Genomic DNA, 17,665 nt, shown 5'->3' with positions numbered 1-17,665 from the left:
ATCTCGTTTAACTCGTCAAATGCTGGCAAAGTCTTTTTGGAGTTGAATTCTAAAGGACAGTATATGAAAAGATATATCTTGTGTTCAACCGTGAAAGTAGGTATTTTCACGTCGTAGTCGTGCAGTGCCGGAAAAGAAATGTACAAAAAAGCGTGATTCATGTGCAGAGTTGTTGTTTTGCTAATTAAACCTATTGTTTTTTTGCCGTTCTCGATGACGTCGACGTCGTCGTTGAAAACTCCCTGTTACGCACGCGGAAGTACAACTTCTGTTTCGGAATACGATGAATATCTTGATTTGAGAGGTTATCGTGTGTTAATTCGTTTTGGGTTATCAAAGGAAGAAAGCAAGTGACGTATCAGTTACTTGATTCCGTAGAGGAAGATAAAGTTTGTCACGGAATCAAAATAAGAATGATTTTGAACATTGCTCTGTTTGAGAGCCTTGCAGAGCGTCCGGCCTGGAGAAATTTGCAAAATTTTACTTTTGCGCTCGCTCTTCGGCCGTCGTGCGTGGCTCTGAGGAAAGAAAGGACGACTGCTTGCGGTCTACCACTCTCCTCTTTACGAATCTTCAGTCTGGAGATCAGTGTCAAAAGCAGCCATACATAATTTGGCTCCGTCATGTCAAGTAATAATCACCTTGTTCGAAAAAAAAATAACGCGAATTATTGCCAGGATCAATTTGCCGACGAGGCACTGGGAAATAACAAAAATCCATACCCCTTTATAGCCTGCGAGGCTAGCAGCGAGCGCTTGTACTTTCGCGTGCGGCCCTCAGGTGATGCTTGCAGGCTAACCCCTCATATGATCTCTTGGAAACATGAAAAACATCGACCATGTTAACATTAGGCAATGCAGGTGGAATTAAAACAGTTCCCTTCACGGCATTTTGACAGGCTAGCAGCGGCTTATTTGGAAAGTAAAACATATCTGTATCTACAGGAAATGAGGGCCAATTTATCATCATGCCCGCAATATATTTTCTGGAGGTGATAAGCTCTAAGGGTGACTGACGTCTGTGGGTGGTATCATATTGTTTTGAACACCCAAACAAGCAGTCAGACATTCGATATTGATAGAAAATTATTTAACTACCGCCAACTGGGAAAAGAGGTGGGGGAGGGGGTACTCCATATATTTAACTATACGGGGTAAATTTATTTCTGGGCTTCTCGTGTATAAAAGGGTTGGGATTTCACGAGTTGAAGTATAAGAAAAGGTAGGGAAATCCGTTATTTCGGCCCATAAAAAGGCCCAAAAGTGCTCACACATGCAGTTTATTGCTGTGGAAATGGCGAGGAAACATTCTGGTTTTGTGATTTAACGAATATTTAAAAAATCGTGCATTATGAAAACTATCAACTGAGGACAGAGAGATCTATAATTATGATTCTCAGAGTTCCTCTTAGTCTCTTTAGTTATTTTTCCTTATACCTGGTATCCATGCAAGAAGAACTTGTTTGCAAAAATTTCACCAGCTTTTGCCGGGGAACGAGAAACCAAAAAGGTTAACAAACACGCGCCTAATAGCAGTAATTTTTTTCTTTGAGTACCTTTTCAGATTGTAGATTTTAACATTGTGCTCTGCTATTTACTGTAAAAAATGGACACAAAAGGGTAGTTACAAGCGCAAACAATTTGCAACAAATTTCGAGCAGGATCTTGGCACATTTTAGTCTGTACACGAATGTCATGTTTTAAATTACTTTTTATTAAACAAGATCAACAGGATTAACTATTATAACTGTTTTTGTATTTGAAGTAGAAGTAAGGTTAAAATGATGAGAAAATTGCTGCATTTGGGCCACTGTTTGTGTTGCTCCTACCGTTCGGGCCCTGTATTAATCACCTTGTAATACACCGCCCGCTTTAGCAGCAAACCCCTGTTGCCCGTTGTGCTAATGAATAATACAGTAAGCTTCCGCTTATAAGCTGTGGGCTTATCCATCTTCGTAAGGGGTTTTAGAAGGGCTTATAAACGGAGGGGCTTATATCGGAAGGGAGCTTCAGTAACCGGAATAGAAAGAGCGCTTCGAAACAGGCTATAGCAGTGTAGATTTAAGTAGGTTTTGCATTACTTGCTTTAAATTAATCTTCAAAACTTCATAATAAGTAGAATTCATTTCAATACAAGTTAGAGGAAGGCTTGTATCCGGAAGGATAAAAATTGGACTAATTTATAATGTTTTTGTTTACAGCTATCTGGGAGTGGGGACGGGGGTGGTATGGGGGATCGGCTTTCAACCGGCAGTTAAACAATCATAAATGACCAGTTATCTTTTGTACTATCGCAAACGGTTTGAAGAAGCCCTCATGTCTAGCTTCCCCGCTAAGCAGGAACTAAGTACATAGAGTTATCAGCAAAGCACAGATGTTAATGCTCAGTTCGTTCCTGCACAATACGCTTAAGAAGAACCTCATTTGCTTCTTAGATCACTTGTGTAAATTTACTGCGAACGACGTGTTTATTGTGACAAAGCTACGATGAATCATTTCAAGGCTTTGGTTCTTCTGTTTTGCTTGGCTAATTTCTTGTTCTCCTTATCTGAAGCATTTGGAACATACGGAAGTCCTGTGAATGGAAAACGTAAGGAACATGTTTAATTTTCTCTTAAGAGTTGAAATGCAAACTGCCTTTAACTAAAACTCTTTTTATCGAAGATTGCTTTCAATTTGTCAGAACTGGCCGGCCAGATCATTGCCCGATCAGTCAGTTAGCAAATGAAATCGACTTTTTCTAAGAGTTTTGCTGAAAAACCATTCTCCTTCGTGCGTACTATTTGACTGATCTGGCTGGATACTTTTGATTAAAAGTAAAATTCTCGTTATGACGGGAATGGTCTAGCCGGTCAGTTGTGACAAATAGAAAGCGTCCTTAGAGTAGTCAGGTTTGGAGTGAATGCGTAATTTTAAGTGCGTAATTTGAAAAAAAAATGCCTGAAATGGGATTGAATGGGTGACGATGAAACTGAGGCTATGTTCACAGTACACAGATTGGATAGGCTCTGTGCTACACTTTTGTGCAGTGTAAACAGGTAATTGAACTGTGGATGAACAAGTAGGAACGAGGAATGGAATCGGCTAGAAACAGAAGTGAAAATTCAGGTGCGAGGACCTAGGATTTAGTTCACCTTCCCTAGACTACGAGCAGTCTCTCTTTCTTCTTGGTCCGCGCGAGACACGAAAATGACCACGCGCGTGACTGAAGGCGCGAGACGGGAGATGCACGAACTCTTTTTGTGGCTTACTGCCTCAGACAGACGAAAATTAATTCCCGGGCGGAGTATGGGGGTATTCAGTGGACACGATTTTAACTGGCTCAATTTGTTGTTTAAGCGTCACGGAAAATGCCAAGATGTTTATTATCAATTCTGTAATACACATTTCTCTTTTTGTCTATACTCTTCTTGCTAGAGGCGCCAATTTGAAAATCCAAGCTGTTTTAAATAAAAGATGGCAGATTTCTTTCTCATAATAGTTCTTTTTCGCAAAACAAAAGCGTTTTTTCGGACGCCAGAAAAACTAGAAATAAATACACGCGATCTTCGCACAGTCTGATATCATCTGTTTATTTTGTTTACGTTCGAGAAGGGAGAGTAACTACCAAGTTATCGCTCAAAAACTTAGCTCCCATACCAAATGGTGGTTGCAAAGCGAGATGCTTCACTGGACAGCAAAAAAAAGTTTCTTTATTTTACCGCAATTCCTTCTAGTTTTACTCCGAGGCTTACCGCGGGATCTGTTGAATGATCTGGCCTTGTTTCAAGCAGCAAGGGCTACCTGATAAGAGTGGACAAACTTGGAAATATCCCATCGATTTTTTGCTATAATAGCTAAATGGAATAAAGATTTGTTTGCAAACAGAAATCTGCCTTTTTCCACCACGGGCGGACCATTTGAATTTTGAGGAATGGGGCGGGGGAGCTTGGGTGATTTGAGAAATGGTCTTACAAAGAGCGTCTGGAGAGGCTTATTGTACTATGCACTGCCAACTTTGCACATAACATTTTGCAACAGATGACTGTTAGGGTTGATTTCTAGTGTTGCGTAATTTTACTTGCTTACCTGCGTAAAATTTTACGTTCGCAAATAAAACAGAGACAACACATGAAAGGTTGCTCGTAAGACCTAAAGGTTGAACCTTGCTCAACTTCTCGTTTAATCTCAGCACTTTTTCTCTTACCTCTATTTTATTTACCTGATTAAAATTTACGTGCGTTAACGTGCGAAGCCAAAAGCGCATCAGTGGAAATCAACCTCTACAGTAACAATCTGCTTGTTTACCGGCCGATCTTATTACAGCTATCTTTTTTGTAAGTCAGCGGTTATTTTCTGTCAACACGCCGGGTCAGCGGTAATGAAAAGTGCGTTTACGTGCGTTAACGTGCGTAGCCAAAAACGCGTCAGTGGAAATCAACCTTTACAGTAACAATCTGCTTGTTTACCTGTAGATCTTTTCACAGCCATCTTTTTTGTAAGTCAGCTGTTATTTTCTGTCAACACGCCGGGTCAGCGGTAATGAAAAGTGGACAAAAAAGTAGGTAAAAGTGGTCGTGGCCAGACTAGGGTTTCCACAAGTTGCTTTCTGTTTTTATTGCAGAAACAGCTAGCGACGCCCAAAAAATTAGACTGCCTCAGAGGAATTGCCGAGCAGTCACGCCATCGACACTGTCACTCGTTTCACCAAGAGCAACAACCACAACAACAGCATTGATGAATTCTAAATCAGTCAGTTTTTGTTGAATTTTTTCTGAATTGCGCTTATTTTCTGTTTTAACATTGATTGCTATTGGTTAGTGAGGTCATTTGCAAATTGGTCTGTCTTTACCCCGCCTCTTTATCCGCCATTTTTCAAATTTGGCGGGAAACGTTTGCACATCACGTATGCTCGTGTGAAATATCCTGGGATTTTCCGTGAAGCTTAAACAACATGCTGAACCATAAAATCGTGTCCGCTGAACACCCCAATACTGCGCCCGGGAGTTAGTTTTTCCCATTTACAAAAGTTGTCTTAAAGCGATGTGTGTTTATTTTTGCCAAAAGGAACCATACCTTACTTCACTTGTATTTCGTTTCTTTTCCCTCTGATATTATCCGACTTGGGGGATGTTCATCTATACTGATTGATTTCTGAAAAGTAGAGTGATCTTGGCTTGCCAGTACACTAAAAATGACTACTGGATATCCGGTATAATGTGAACCTACCCCCAAACCGAAAAGTTAAAACTTTTTCCCGCCAAGATCATATCCTAAAATCACTTAGTTTGGTATGTCTGCGGCTAAGATGTATAAAATGTTTTAAAGATTTAACCGTATTAATAGCTGGGAGATACTTCACTCATTAGCGACATAGAGAAAATCTTCCGTAAATGATCTCAGATAGTTTAGCCCCTGACTTGTTTGTGCTGAAACGCTTGCAACGTAGGCCATCATGTGACTGCAATATTGCGCACAAAAATTAACTGTTAGCTTCTGTTACCCTGAATTTCATCCGATTGCTTCGAGTCATTTTCTCTCCATCTCAGTTACTGAGGGAGTAATAACGACTCGCAGTAATCGTCTGAAATTCAGGCTAAGTTTGTGTTGACTTCTTTAGTGTTTCCACCGTCTCGGTGCACCACTGCACGTGACAATTGTTTTCAAATGAGTGTTGAAACTTGTCGCCACAATAAAGGCAGAAACATGTTCAAAGCAACATGTCACCGTGGTTGTTTACTATTTATAACAAAATTCCGGAAATTTTAGTTGGGAATTTTCGTTCGGTAAGAACGGTACGTGTCGTTTACCGTTTGCCCAAAATTTCCGGATTGTCGCGCCGCGCTAGACTGGATTCTAGTTTCAACATGTAACTAGTACGAAACTCAAGAAACTTGTAAATGGTAAACGAATTTCCATTCGGAACGTCCCAACCGGGAAAATAGGATTACCTTTTCAGAATTTCGGTTTGTCCCGGGAATTTTCTAGCCTGCGTGGCATGGCGGTTTCGGTTGGGCGCGCTAAGTAATAAAGGCGGGCGAGAGCAGAGAAACCGCGGGGAGATTGGGGCGGGAGCAACTTTTTCACGCAGCTTCGCCGCTCGTTCCCGCGCGCTTTGCGGCGAATTTCGCGACCCGCGGCTTCGCCGCTCGTGCGCCCGGCTCAACAAAACCGCCATAATACGCAAACTAGGAATTTTCCAGTGGGACGAACCAAAAAAAACGTTTACCATTTACATCCCACCCGGAATTTCCAGGAGTTTGTTGTAAATGGTAAACAACCTGTGTCAGGGGCAACCAACGACGGTTTTCTCCTTAATGTATTGAAAAGTCATTTTAGGCTATTCAGAGTACTTTAAGATCTCTTCTAGAAATGCATTCTAAGCGGCGCTATAAAATTTGTACGTGTTCGGTCATCCTAGGGGAACTTGAGTCTCTTCGAAATTACGAGGGCTTCAGTGTTATTTTCCGGAAAATTTTAGATGCAATTGAACTTTTTACGAAAGTGGGAATTTTTCTTATTCCTCTCTCCATCACATTCTTGAATCCGAAATTTTAGGTTTCCTTTTTCGACGAAAATTAGCCTAACATAAGGAGTAAAATATGAAAAATTAAACCTCAGAAAACCGTAGGGAATTTTTTAGACAAGCTTCGAAAATTGTACCTGAATGGAACGCTAATCTAGAACTTTTTTGCCCTATTCAAGCAATAGAACATTCTAGGTAATATTTGTTTCTCCGAACAGATATTTTACAGAAAGCAGTCGTTGGGTGCCCCGGCCCTGTCGTGTCTGAGGCTATGTTCATGGTGTGAACGGCTATCCGGTATGTGACTCTCCAGTTAGTCCGTACTTACTAGAGATCGCGCGCCGAAATCACCGTTCTAGTTCTGTGTGAAGGGAGGCCGCTATCGGGTATGGATTTCGTGCCGGCGTAAACGTTATCCGGTATCGTTTGAACATAGCCTTAATGTACTTATTTTTCTGTAGGTGGTTACAAGATGTCTAACAAGAAATCTGACTACGCAAGTGATCGCCTTGGAATGGCTGAAGATGCGGTGAGAAGGAAAGCAAGGCGATACCACGTGAGAGAACAGGATAACCAACCAAACTGGAAATGAATTTGACAAGCGCAGGACACCAAACGAAACAACGTCTAGCCTATGAAACTAAGATTATTGCGTCGTCCAGTTCATTTTAAGCCTTAGTTATTTCTCTTTTCTTTATCATTTATTGTTGTTACAATGGATTTCAGTCTGCCATATGTGCGGATAGGGTAATTCAACTTGTAAATCGTTGCCATGTGTAACGATGTAGAATTCCTGTAAATTAATTTGTAAAGTGAATTGAACAATAAAATCAACTATCAGAAGGATAATAGATATATCTGGCACTTAGTCATCCAGATCCTGCTGATACATCTGCAAAAGCAGTCTAAAACTGGTTTTATGAAATACATACTGAGATTTACTAACTGAAAAGCAATGACGCAAGTGAAACTTTCATGGCAAATGAGTTCTAGCCAATCGGAGGAGCGAAAGTTTTTTCTTTTTCACAAGTGACAAAAATAGCGCCTCCGTTAATCAGAATCGCGAACGATGGTTTTTTTTCACAAGGAAAAAATTTTGTTCAAACAAAAGCAACAGCCGTGCCTAAGTTACTTAGTTTAGTTCTCGAGCAAAATTTTCCGCCTTGAATAGTTTTCACTCACGTGGTTAGCAGATACGCAAATTTGCTGGAACAAAAGAAAGCTTTTATTTCAGAAAAAGAGTCAACTCTCACAGGTTTGGAACACCAACATGGCCGCTGTTTCATATTGTTCTGGAACACCATGTGGCGGACGTGACGTCATGCGAAAATTCCCTATAGGTGCTTACGGCGCCCTAATTCCTAGCCTGAAATTTCGCCACGCCACCACTGGTTCCCACCGGGGGGGGGGGGGGGTACGGGGGGATACTCCCTTAAGTCATATAGGTACGTGCCGCCCCAAAGGCTAGGGGTTTTGCGCTGTTTTGGTCTAAAAACGGGTATAGACTTTGCCCATTTTGGTCTGGAATCGGGAATGGGTTTCGAGGGAATTACGGGAGTGTTGGAATTTAAGAAATCTTTTTTTTTGTCCTAATTTAATAAGTAATGATGATATAATTACTTAGATGCCAGGTCTGAAAACGGGTATGGATTTTACAGGCCAGGTCAGTGAAAACGGGTGTGAAAAATGACATTATTTGGTCTGAAATAGGGTCAGGATTTGGAGAACCTGGCGGCACATCAACGAGCGCTGTTTCATACTGATGACCCGGTACTGCCCAGATCTTGTTAGTACCTCTGATTGGTTAATTAATAAAGTCCGCATTAAAAGAAAAAAAATTTGGAGACGTTTTCCTTGCAGAAAAGAGAACACTGTTGAAATAGTGATAGCTTCGTTTATACGGTATTATTGTCACTGACGAAATCTGTGAAGAGCCTGAGAAACAACAACAGACGGGAAAAAACAGAACGTCTATTTCACTCAAATTGCCAAAGATTTTGCTTATTTTGCTTATACTGTAAGCCTTATACTCGGAACAAAAAGTTAAGAGACTTACAACCCGGGGGGCGGGGGGCTGCAACTTCTGTAGACAAGACACCGGACAATGTCTGTATTAACTAATTAATTTCGTAATCTCACTATACGTTTTGCCAAGAGCCATAATATGGCTCTTGGTTTTGCTCAGTACTGTTTGAGAGCCAACGTCGTTTTCCTTGTTATTTCAAGATGTTGGTTATCCTCTTCCAGGCTCCGAGATAGTCCGGTCCGCAGGGATTGAGAAAGCACGTACCTTTCACTTTTGCGTCTTCCCCACTATCTGAGAGCCTGGAACAGTGACATAAATATGGGCGTAGCGTGAGGAAAGAAGCCTCTGTCTGCAGCCGTTCATTCCCGTTCGATAATTTAGACAATTAAATTTTCTTGGAAAGTGCGCGCGGACGTTATTTACGCACAAGTTATTGAAGTATCAGGGTGGATTCCACTGTCGCGTGTTTTTAACGTGCGTACGCCCTTTCCTCTCCTTTTTATTTTCATGTTTGTGCGGACCCGACTATCGCGGAGCCTGGAACGTAACAGGCTAATATTTATGACGAAAAGGTAGCCTCTTTCCTCCCCCGCCCCCGTTGCTCGCAGGCTATCTCTACTCGCAGGGTTACAGGGAGCAAACAAATCCGGCAACAAACTCTGAAGAATAAAACATCTCGTCCACTAATGACCCACTAATCATAGCTGTTCATCGAACGAAAACTTACGTTCAGTCCACTTTGTCGTGAAAATGACTATCAGATAGCAGCCGAAATCTTGCGCTTTATATCAAAAGTAACAACGCATCGTGAGGCAAACTATAAGTTACTTTGTCAACGTTCCTTGCCACAATCATGGATGTCCAAACCAATCGTATCACTTCCACTATACCGACTATAACGTACCTATATCAAATGAGCCCTTCAAGTAACGATAAGAAAGTCGAAAATATGTACTATTATTACGTATTTTTGCGTATTCAAGTACGCGCGAGCAGTCAAACAAAAGGTCTGGAACGAGGCTGAAAACAGAGAGCGAGACTGGGGAGAGACGCTAAAGGGAAAACGGACGGTCGGTTTTTCTCTCGCCTCGCAAGCCCTACGGGTGTGCGCGCCTCGTGCACGTAAGACTCTTACGCCACGCTTTACCGATTTCTTTACTGATTTTGAGTAAAAAATCGACTGTTTTGCATTCTACAATGAAGATAGCTTCATAGCCTATGTGCTAATGTCCAGCAATGGATAGATAGAAATGATTGTCCTCTGTACCTACAATCTTGCACAAAATAGATGGGAAATTTATACCTCCCGCTCCCACCAAATCAAGGATGGGAATATGGCGCATTTTGGCTTTCGCACGGCTTCATCATTGATTTAGGAGGGATGGAGGGATGAGGGTTAGCCTGCTAACAGCAGACGTATTTCCGGTCGAGAGAAGCGACGACCGGAAATACGTCTGCTGTTCGCGGGCTAGATGAGGGTTATTTATTCAATCCAACTGTAGATGCAGATGCAGTTCACTGATCCTACGGGATGAAAAAACATAAATCAACTTCCGTTTCCGGTTAAATAAATATTGTTGTAGTTGCTATTTTGAATATGGAAAAATATTAACCAGTGTAAAGCAGTTCGGTTTTTTTTTTTAAGAATTAGGATTTTTTTGGAAAATAGTTACTTTCGTTTGGGCATTTTTTTTCGGAAAATCTGCGAGTTCATTAAACCGGAAATTGTTGAAAACATGTGTCAAAGTGAGGCTGAGGGGTTTATTTATAGTTGATGTTTAAAGCCTATCGTCTGACTGTGATCCAAGCAAGCTGTGACGGCCGGTCCCAAGTTTCTTCCTCTTCTTCTTGCGATCATGCCTCGTTCTTTTCTTGTGAAGAGGCGAAAGAGCGAAGATACAAAATCTGTTTCCGATTCCGGTAAGTTAGAGGTGAACTTGATTCTTTACTTAAAATTCGCACGTGTACCGAACGATCGATCGGTCATATTCACTCGCGGTTCCTCTTCACTGCCTGGGTACGGTTGATTTCAGATGTCAACACGCAGAGACAGAACTCTCTATTCCACATCACTGGTCGAGCCGCTGGGAAAATTGGAAAATGATCCGCGTTTATGTTAAGAAGAATATTGCTTTAATTAATTCAAGTTTATTCGAACTGCTTACCGATTCATTATTCAACTTTACATTTGCAAAATCATATCACAGACGTACATTAAGCCGTTGAGATTTTTCAGCGACGAGAGAGAAATTGTACAATTTCATTCATCTGCGCCTTCATGGGGAAAAGAGTTTAATCTGGTTTTCTTGGTTTTAAGCGGGCTTTTTAGCGTTTAGAAATCTTCAGAGTCTTTTTCTTATTAGCACTTTTGCAAGTAACAGTAATTTTAGTATACACACACCTGGGATGCTGACGGCAGATGTTTTGCAAACTTGCTGGCCCGGGTGGCGATTTTCTGTTTGAATTTTCACAGCTTTGACAAGGGGATTACCAGTGGATGAAATTCCACTTTTTTCCGGGATTTGTAAATTTCCCCTCGTTTTCGATTGCTGTTTAAGGTCGATACCAGGCAACTTGAACACAAAAACCAATGGAAATGTTGTCCTATGAATTTTAGCCATAAATTAAAACGGTTCTGTAAACATGTGAGGCCTAATGTCACAGCTGTTCCGAGGGGATTGCATTCAGCAATAAAAATACAAACAACCACGCATAAAAAAAGAGAAAAAAATAATGTAAAAAGCGGGAAAGCAAAACTTTGGAATCTGGCATAAGAAAAGGGCGGCTAAATTTGCTTAAGCTTGGAAAGGAATTTCAAGACAACTAAATTATGATAAGACAGCGCGGGAAACGTTAAATGAAGGCCGGAAGGCCTGCTGCGTTCAGGTCTTGAAATGCCCTCTATCTTTACTAATAAAAACGAAAAGTTATGAATTTTAATCAGAGCGGAGGAAAATCTTGAGAGCATTAGCCCTAAGAATAAAGACGAGAGCTTTACGAACGTCTCCCTAAGATGATTTGTATCAGGAGCTATTTTGAATGATAATCCTTGGGGAAAACTGGAAAAATAAAATCGTCCGACGATAGCCTAGGATCATTGTGATATCATTGTGTACATTATTCCGAGATTTGTTTATTTCACGCTAGATAAATGAAACTTTCTAGAAAAAAGGCGGGAGAAAATTAAATCCTCAAAAAATGTACTTCTTCTTTGAAATATGTTAATATACATGTAAAAGGAAGATCTAAAGCGGGCTTGCTAATGATGTTGGTAATCCGAGGAATAAAGGCAAATTTTCCTTTCAAGAATAAAGGTGGTATCGTAAAAAAATCGAATTCGACGCCTGGACACACGCAAAAGTGACAATATTTTATTTGCTATGTTAATTTTAGTTTTTTCTTTCATTAGAAAGGATTCATTTTTCATTTCAAAACTTTTCACTTTTCAATCGTAAAAAGCCTTCATTGACGCTCTGTATAATAAAGAAAAAAATCAGCTGAATGATAAATCATGACAATTTTGATTTTAAAACAGGGAACTCTTTAGATGGACTGACAAAAGGCTTTTACGAGAAAAATTTTAAATGAAAGATAAATAATTTTTTTTAGCTGTTGAAGATGTATTCTTTATGTCGAAACAGATGTTCAATACGTTGCTGATAACAATACAACATTTTAAGAGCTCGTATAAAGCTTTTTTCCTGCGTTTGTTTTCTGTCGAAGCAACTTGGAAATCGACGATGGCTTTTTCAGAACGCCTTATCAGTCATAAAATGAAATATTTGTTCCAAACACTCGGAAAAGGTCTGAAGATATCATCACTTATTAAATTTCTTATTCATCTCTGGTGAAAAGTCAGCGAAAAAATTGTAATTCAAGTCTGGAAAGCAGCGTGGAAACAACTGTGCCCCAGAGAAACCATTTGTCGCGTTGTTTTCGTTAAGCTCTAATTTGTAGATTGTTTGCCCGGGAAAAGCGTTTTGTGCAATACGAGAAGAATGGAAAATAGCATATGGAAAATCGATTTTTTTGGGCCTGTATGTTGTCTGTGGCTTTTAAAGATCGCCGTTAGCCAAAACTAGATATTCCAAGAATGCTTATTTTTCAGATAACGCATGCAAACGAAAACAGCTGGGCTTCAGGTGGATCTTTGATATGCGCCTTTTAGAAGAAAATGGGCGTTTTTACCGCGCAGAAATGGTTTCAGTTTTAGTGAATTAAGCCGCTTGTATTGATGGGCCTTTGTATTACAAGTCTTTTTATCCCAAAACAATTGAGTTCTGAAACTCAAACCACTACAATGTGAAAGGAGAAAATGAGGAAAAACAAAACAATAGTTAGCTTCTTCTTCCAGATGGTTTACATGTATTTTCTACATTTTTGCATCTGGCATTTCCTGCTGTTTTTCAATAAGATTAAGTTATGTGTGTGTTATCGAGTATCTCGATTTAAAAGCCACGGTTTAGACGGTAAACACTTAGGGAAAAACACATTCTCGCCTAGATCTGCACTGAACATAGAAAAAGTTGAAAAATGGTTTGAAAGTTTCGTTTGATCACCTGTAAAGAAAAAAAGGGGGCAACGTTATTACAATAATCTCCCTCGGAGCAAGATCAAGTTTAATAAACGAAATTTCGCATTTTACGACTCGTAATTAAAAAAGCCCATGCAATATCAGCCCTCTGTAAAGTTGTACTTTAGAGTTCCCAGCCTCAGGTCATCGTACTAAATTTTTCATATAAATGAAGATTTTCTTTTCACCTTAATTACTTTGTAATAAAGCGTTTTTATTTAACGCGTTTTGCATATGCAAAACCGCCGCCATTTCCGACCGCTCATAAAGAAGCAAATGTTGTTTTTCCTCAGTTCACTTTCACATGCACTCATCCACCAACAGTGATAGATTAAAATTCTGTTCTGCACTTTCCGCTGCATTAACAGCCCGTGTTATTGTTTCCCAGGAAATTAAAAGCGCAATAAAAGAAAAGATGTCGAGGATCCGTCGCGCGTTTTTTAAAAATACAGTACCCTTCGATCAGATTCTCTTTCAATCTTCCTACATATTAGAGACATTAGAAGGAAACCCTGCTCCTAGGGTATTAAAGAAGTGGTTTATCTATTTTTTCGGTTGATGAAATTTTTTATTGCTTAGGACTCCCACCTGCTCAGAATGTACAAACACTAAAAAAAGAACAATTGACTATTCACTTCCGCAGGCAGAGCCTACTTGTCACACATGTTGCGTGACAAATCAAGCCACTCACTTTCGTTCCACCACCAGCGTGTAGATCCCGGGGGGAGGGAAGGGGGGCGGGGGCGGGGTTACTTGACCAATATTTGGGTATAGGTGAGTTACTGAGGGTTTAAAACCCTGACCCTGTTTTGGACAAAAAAGTCCTCAAATATAAATCCAGTTTAGGACAACACCTTAAATTACCCTGTTTAGGAAAGGACAAAATGCAAGCTGTCTTGTTTTAAAGCCATTTATTGGCAATTGCAATAGAGCAAATTCATGCTGTCATAGCTTTTGTGTACTTGGAGTACAAATAATTTCATAAGTTAAATCAATCATACAGGCAATACCCTGTTTCCTTTCATTTCACTACCATGTTTAAGACAAGAGATATTTTTTGGAGGCCCAAACATGACACTCTGTTTAAGAAGTTCTCCATTGTTTCTTCAGTTTGGGTTCAATGAGTTTTTTCAATTATAAACACATCACCGACCACATATGTAGACTCTGACTGTGCCACCAAGGTTTGCACCGTACTGAAGGCTTCAGGTCCAGGAAGATACCCTGTTCAAGGCGCTAAATATTGAAATTGTATACCCTGTTTAAGACTCAAGAGCCTCAATCTGGCCAAAACATACCTGTTTTGGCCAGATATTGATAAGGGAGTGACTCCTGAACCCTGGGGGTAAATTATATACCCAGTTAAAGTGAAAGATGTTTAATTCAACCTGTTCTTTGCATTTTTTCAGAAATTAAAGATGGCATCAAAAAGGATAGATTGAACCATGAGGTTGAACGACAAACAGCTGTACCCTCCAACCAGCGTGTGGGTTTTCATCCATCATCACATTTGAATTTATTGGAAAGAAATCACGCAGTTTGGAATCATTCAAACACTTCCTGTTTTCACTATACAGCAGGATTACTACGACATCACATGATTGACAGTTTTGTCAATCTAGCACCAAGCCATACGTGCGTGAAACATTGCTGTTGTGACTGCTTTCATAGAAAACTTGAACAGAATACTGGTTGTTTGAGCTGTCTTTCTTCAGCACCTAAAACCCTGCCTGATGTCACCCAACATCTTGCATTGCCACGACGTTGCAGTGGCACAAACCATGACTGTGCCTGTCATATAATTTACTTTCCAAAGCCTGAACCATTTTATCCAAAGCCTTTGCCAGCAACATTAAAAGGAGAGGAATTCGATGAGAAAGAAGTTAGGCAGAGAGTAGAAAAGAGACCCATAGGCCTTGTAGATAAGGACATCGAAAGAGTTGTAAGCTCAGATACTGACCTCAAAGTTTTACCAGAGGAGAAAATGTCAATTAATAAAAGTACTTACAAAGAAGACACAGATAGAACAATGGATGAGATTCCTGCGAAGAAAATAAAGACATCAGTCACAAATGTTTCGGATACCAAAGTCAAGTATGACAGTGGGAAAATTTCTTCATTAAAGGAAACAACTCAATTAAACATCACTGAGGTCAAGAAAACAAACGATTATGAGACAGAAAGCGCATTGGCATCTCGTAAAAAGATTAAAAAAGAAATCTCTGAGCCAAAGAATGCAGGTACTGACAAGAATGAGCTCTGTAATAGTGAAGTTAACAGCCAGGAAAAACATGAGACAATGCCAATGAATGTCCAGCAAAATTTACCTCGTAGGGTGGCAAGAAAGCCACAGCATTCAAAATCAAAACGAGCTGGCAAAGATGGCATTGTAAAGCATTATAACACGAGGGTTGCAACAACTCGGCCAAGAGTTTACAGTTCTGACTTTGTTAGTCCAGAAGAGGAAGATGACTGGAAGCAGGATGGGGAAGAATTCCAAATGAAAAGTCGACAGAGGTCAAAACTAAACAGACTTCTAGCAAATGAACATGAGCGTCGAAGAGTTGCCCAGTTGAATAATGCATACCAGGATTTGAGGCAGTTAATCCCAGGATATCAGTGTGACACTAAACTCCCCAAAATCAAAATACTGAAATATGCTATTAATTACATAGCACATTTAGATAAAATTCTAGGGGGTGGAAGTATACAGGAGGTGTAAACTTATAAGGGGCTCCCCTGTTACCATGTTGCCATTCATGGTTTATTTACCCTGTTCACCCGCAGTGTTCTTACCAGGATTTTCTACACTGGGGTCCACAGGACCCGTAGAGAAGCTAAAACGGGGTTATGAGGGAGAAAAAGCAGGTCACACAATTTTTAGATACAGTTAACTCAATGTTTACACAGGTCTGAGTTAGAGTAAATACCTCGTACTTTCTTAGATAATAAATATTATTAATATCCAGTTTTTCATGCAGTTAACTCAAGGTTTTGTAGCTCTGAGTTAGAGTAAATGCTTCATACTTTCTGAGATCATAAATGTCTTTATATTGAAAGGAAATATATGTACCTGTATGTATGCTTACGTATGTTTTGTAATAGGGTTTTTTTTCCTTCTTTACACCCTTGGGACCCTTAGTTGGGCTAATAAAATAATAGTGCTGCATTTCCCGAAAAAGTGAGGCAATGCCACAATGCTGTGATCTGGTAAGAACACTGCACCTGACACATTTCACAGTCAGTAACCAAATTTCTTTCACAGACCTAAGGCCATTCATGCTAAATAAATAAATAAATAAACAATACAAATTCATTGATGAATCCTGTTAAATCCAATCTCCATTCACCTGTCTCATTCAACAAAAAACTATTTTGTAAGACAGGATTCCTAAATAATTACCAAATAATAAAAAGCTTAAATCACATTTCACTGGAGAAAGAAAAAAATCACTAATACATCACAAAAATCATGCAGGGGACCCCCTTTTAACAGTAAAAAAAAAGTGTTGGTATAAATTGCGTGTATGTAGAATAAGTGTAGAATTTATTAAAGCAAATGTTAGATACTAGCGTTCAAACACAGACCTCTTTATAGCTATTGTTTTTCTCCCTCTGACTTGGACAGCTGGAAATACCGTTTGTCGGTTTTCACAGGCTATGTTGATACCAATAGATTTTTTTTGCAGACTTTTAAATGCGGAGTAGACTACTCAGCAGAGAATTGAATGATGTTTTTTGGCAGCACTGAAAGTATAACTTTTTTCACTTATTGTAGTTTCAGGAAAAGTTTGAGTGGGAACATAACATGTTTCATTGGTAAATCTGACTCTACAAGTTCAGTTAATGCCACACCTGTACTGAATATTGGATAACACTTATATACTAGTCAACTGTCTCTAAAATGGACACCTTTGGGACAAGCAATGAGTGTCTGTCTTAGAGAGATGTCAGTCTCATAGTGAGTCAAATAAAGCAAGTAAAGAAAGGCAGGGACAGGTGTCCTTTTTATAAAGGTGTCCGTCTTCTAGGGGTGTCTGTTAAAGAAGAGAGTTTGAACAGTAAAGAAAAAATAATGGTTCAGGGTTCTAGTTTTCACTTCTATAAACATCTGTATGCATGAGATTGTTCTTTGTTCTGCATCCCATGCTTTTACCAGACAATTTTTTTAATAAATACCAGTGCAATAAATAACAGTAATAATATTTTCATAAGCTGTAAAGCAAAGACAAGAACAACATTTTAATGACCTAAAGTTAAAATATTTGTATCAGTATCATAAGATAATCTTGCATATTGACAGTTACCAAGAACTAGTTTTAAAATTGATAAAACATGAGTATTTATTTACTCTTACTGCACACCAAACTTTAAACCCACAGGGTAAAGTTGAGACTTCTGTCTCAATGATTATCAAAATGTTTATTGTTTGGTACAATACATGTATATCTATATTTTAATATTAAGTTGTACTATTAAGTGACTTGTTGAAAATCAACATTTTTCTTTCCAATAAAAAAACTGCACTTATGATATTTCATTGGATTGCATTATTATTATTA

At 39.5% G+C, this 17,665-nt stretch overlaps 1 protein-coding gene and 1 long non-coding RNA gene across 3 annotated transcripts; both read left to right on the top strand.

Moving 5' to 3' along the window:
- Positions 1–1,139: 1,139 nt before the first annotated feature.
- On the top strand, positions 1,140–7,355 carry LOC140927653 (uncharacterized). Of its 2 annotated transcripts, XR_012164570.1 has the most exons (3): positions 1,140–1,221; positions 2,435–2,589; positions 6,966–7,355. It is a non-coding gene; the product is annotated as an uncharacterized lncRNA (long non-coding RNA). The 2 variants fall into 2 exon arrangements; XR_012164569.1 differs by lacking the exon at positions 1,140–1,221 and having other exon boundaries at positions 2,307–2,589.
- Positions 7,356–10,313: 2,958 nt separating this feature from the next.
- LOC140927635 (uncharacterized) lies at positions 10,314–15,844 on the top strand. The gene is made up of 2 exons (XM_073377310.1): positions 10,314–10,450; positions 14,513–15,844. Exons 1-2 carry the CDS (start codon positions 10,387–10,389, stop codon positions 15,823–15,825), a joined length of 1,377 nt encoding a protein of 458 aa, XP_073233411.1. The 5' UTR covers positions 10,314–10,386; the 3' UTR covers positions 15,826–15,844.
- Positions 15,845–17,665: the final 1,821 nt, after the last annotated feature.

This window comes from Porites lutea, chromosome 2, assembly GCF_958299795.1.
Source record: "Porites lutea chromosome 2, jaPorLute2.1, whole genome shotgun sequence".
Lineage (NCBI taxonomy): Eukaryota > Metazoa > Cnidaria > Anthozoa > Scleractinia > Poritidae > Porites > Porites lutea.
This window is presented reverse-complemented; position numbering and strand designations above follow the sequence as displayed.

Bases quoted from the DNA above. Each gene is read 5' to 3' on its own strand.
- LOC140927635 (XM_073377310.1), top strand. From the start codon at position 10,387: ATGCCTCGTTCTTTTCTTGTGAAGAGGCGAAAGAGCGAAGATACAAAA. The intron at 10,451-14,512 runs GTAAGTTAGAGG...GCATTTTTTCAG, and splicing joins AAAATCTGTTTCCGATTCCG to AAATTAAAGATGGCATCAAA.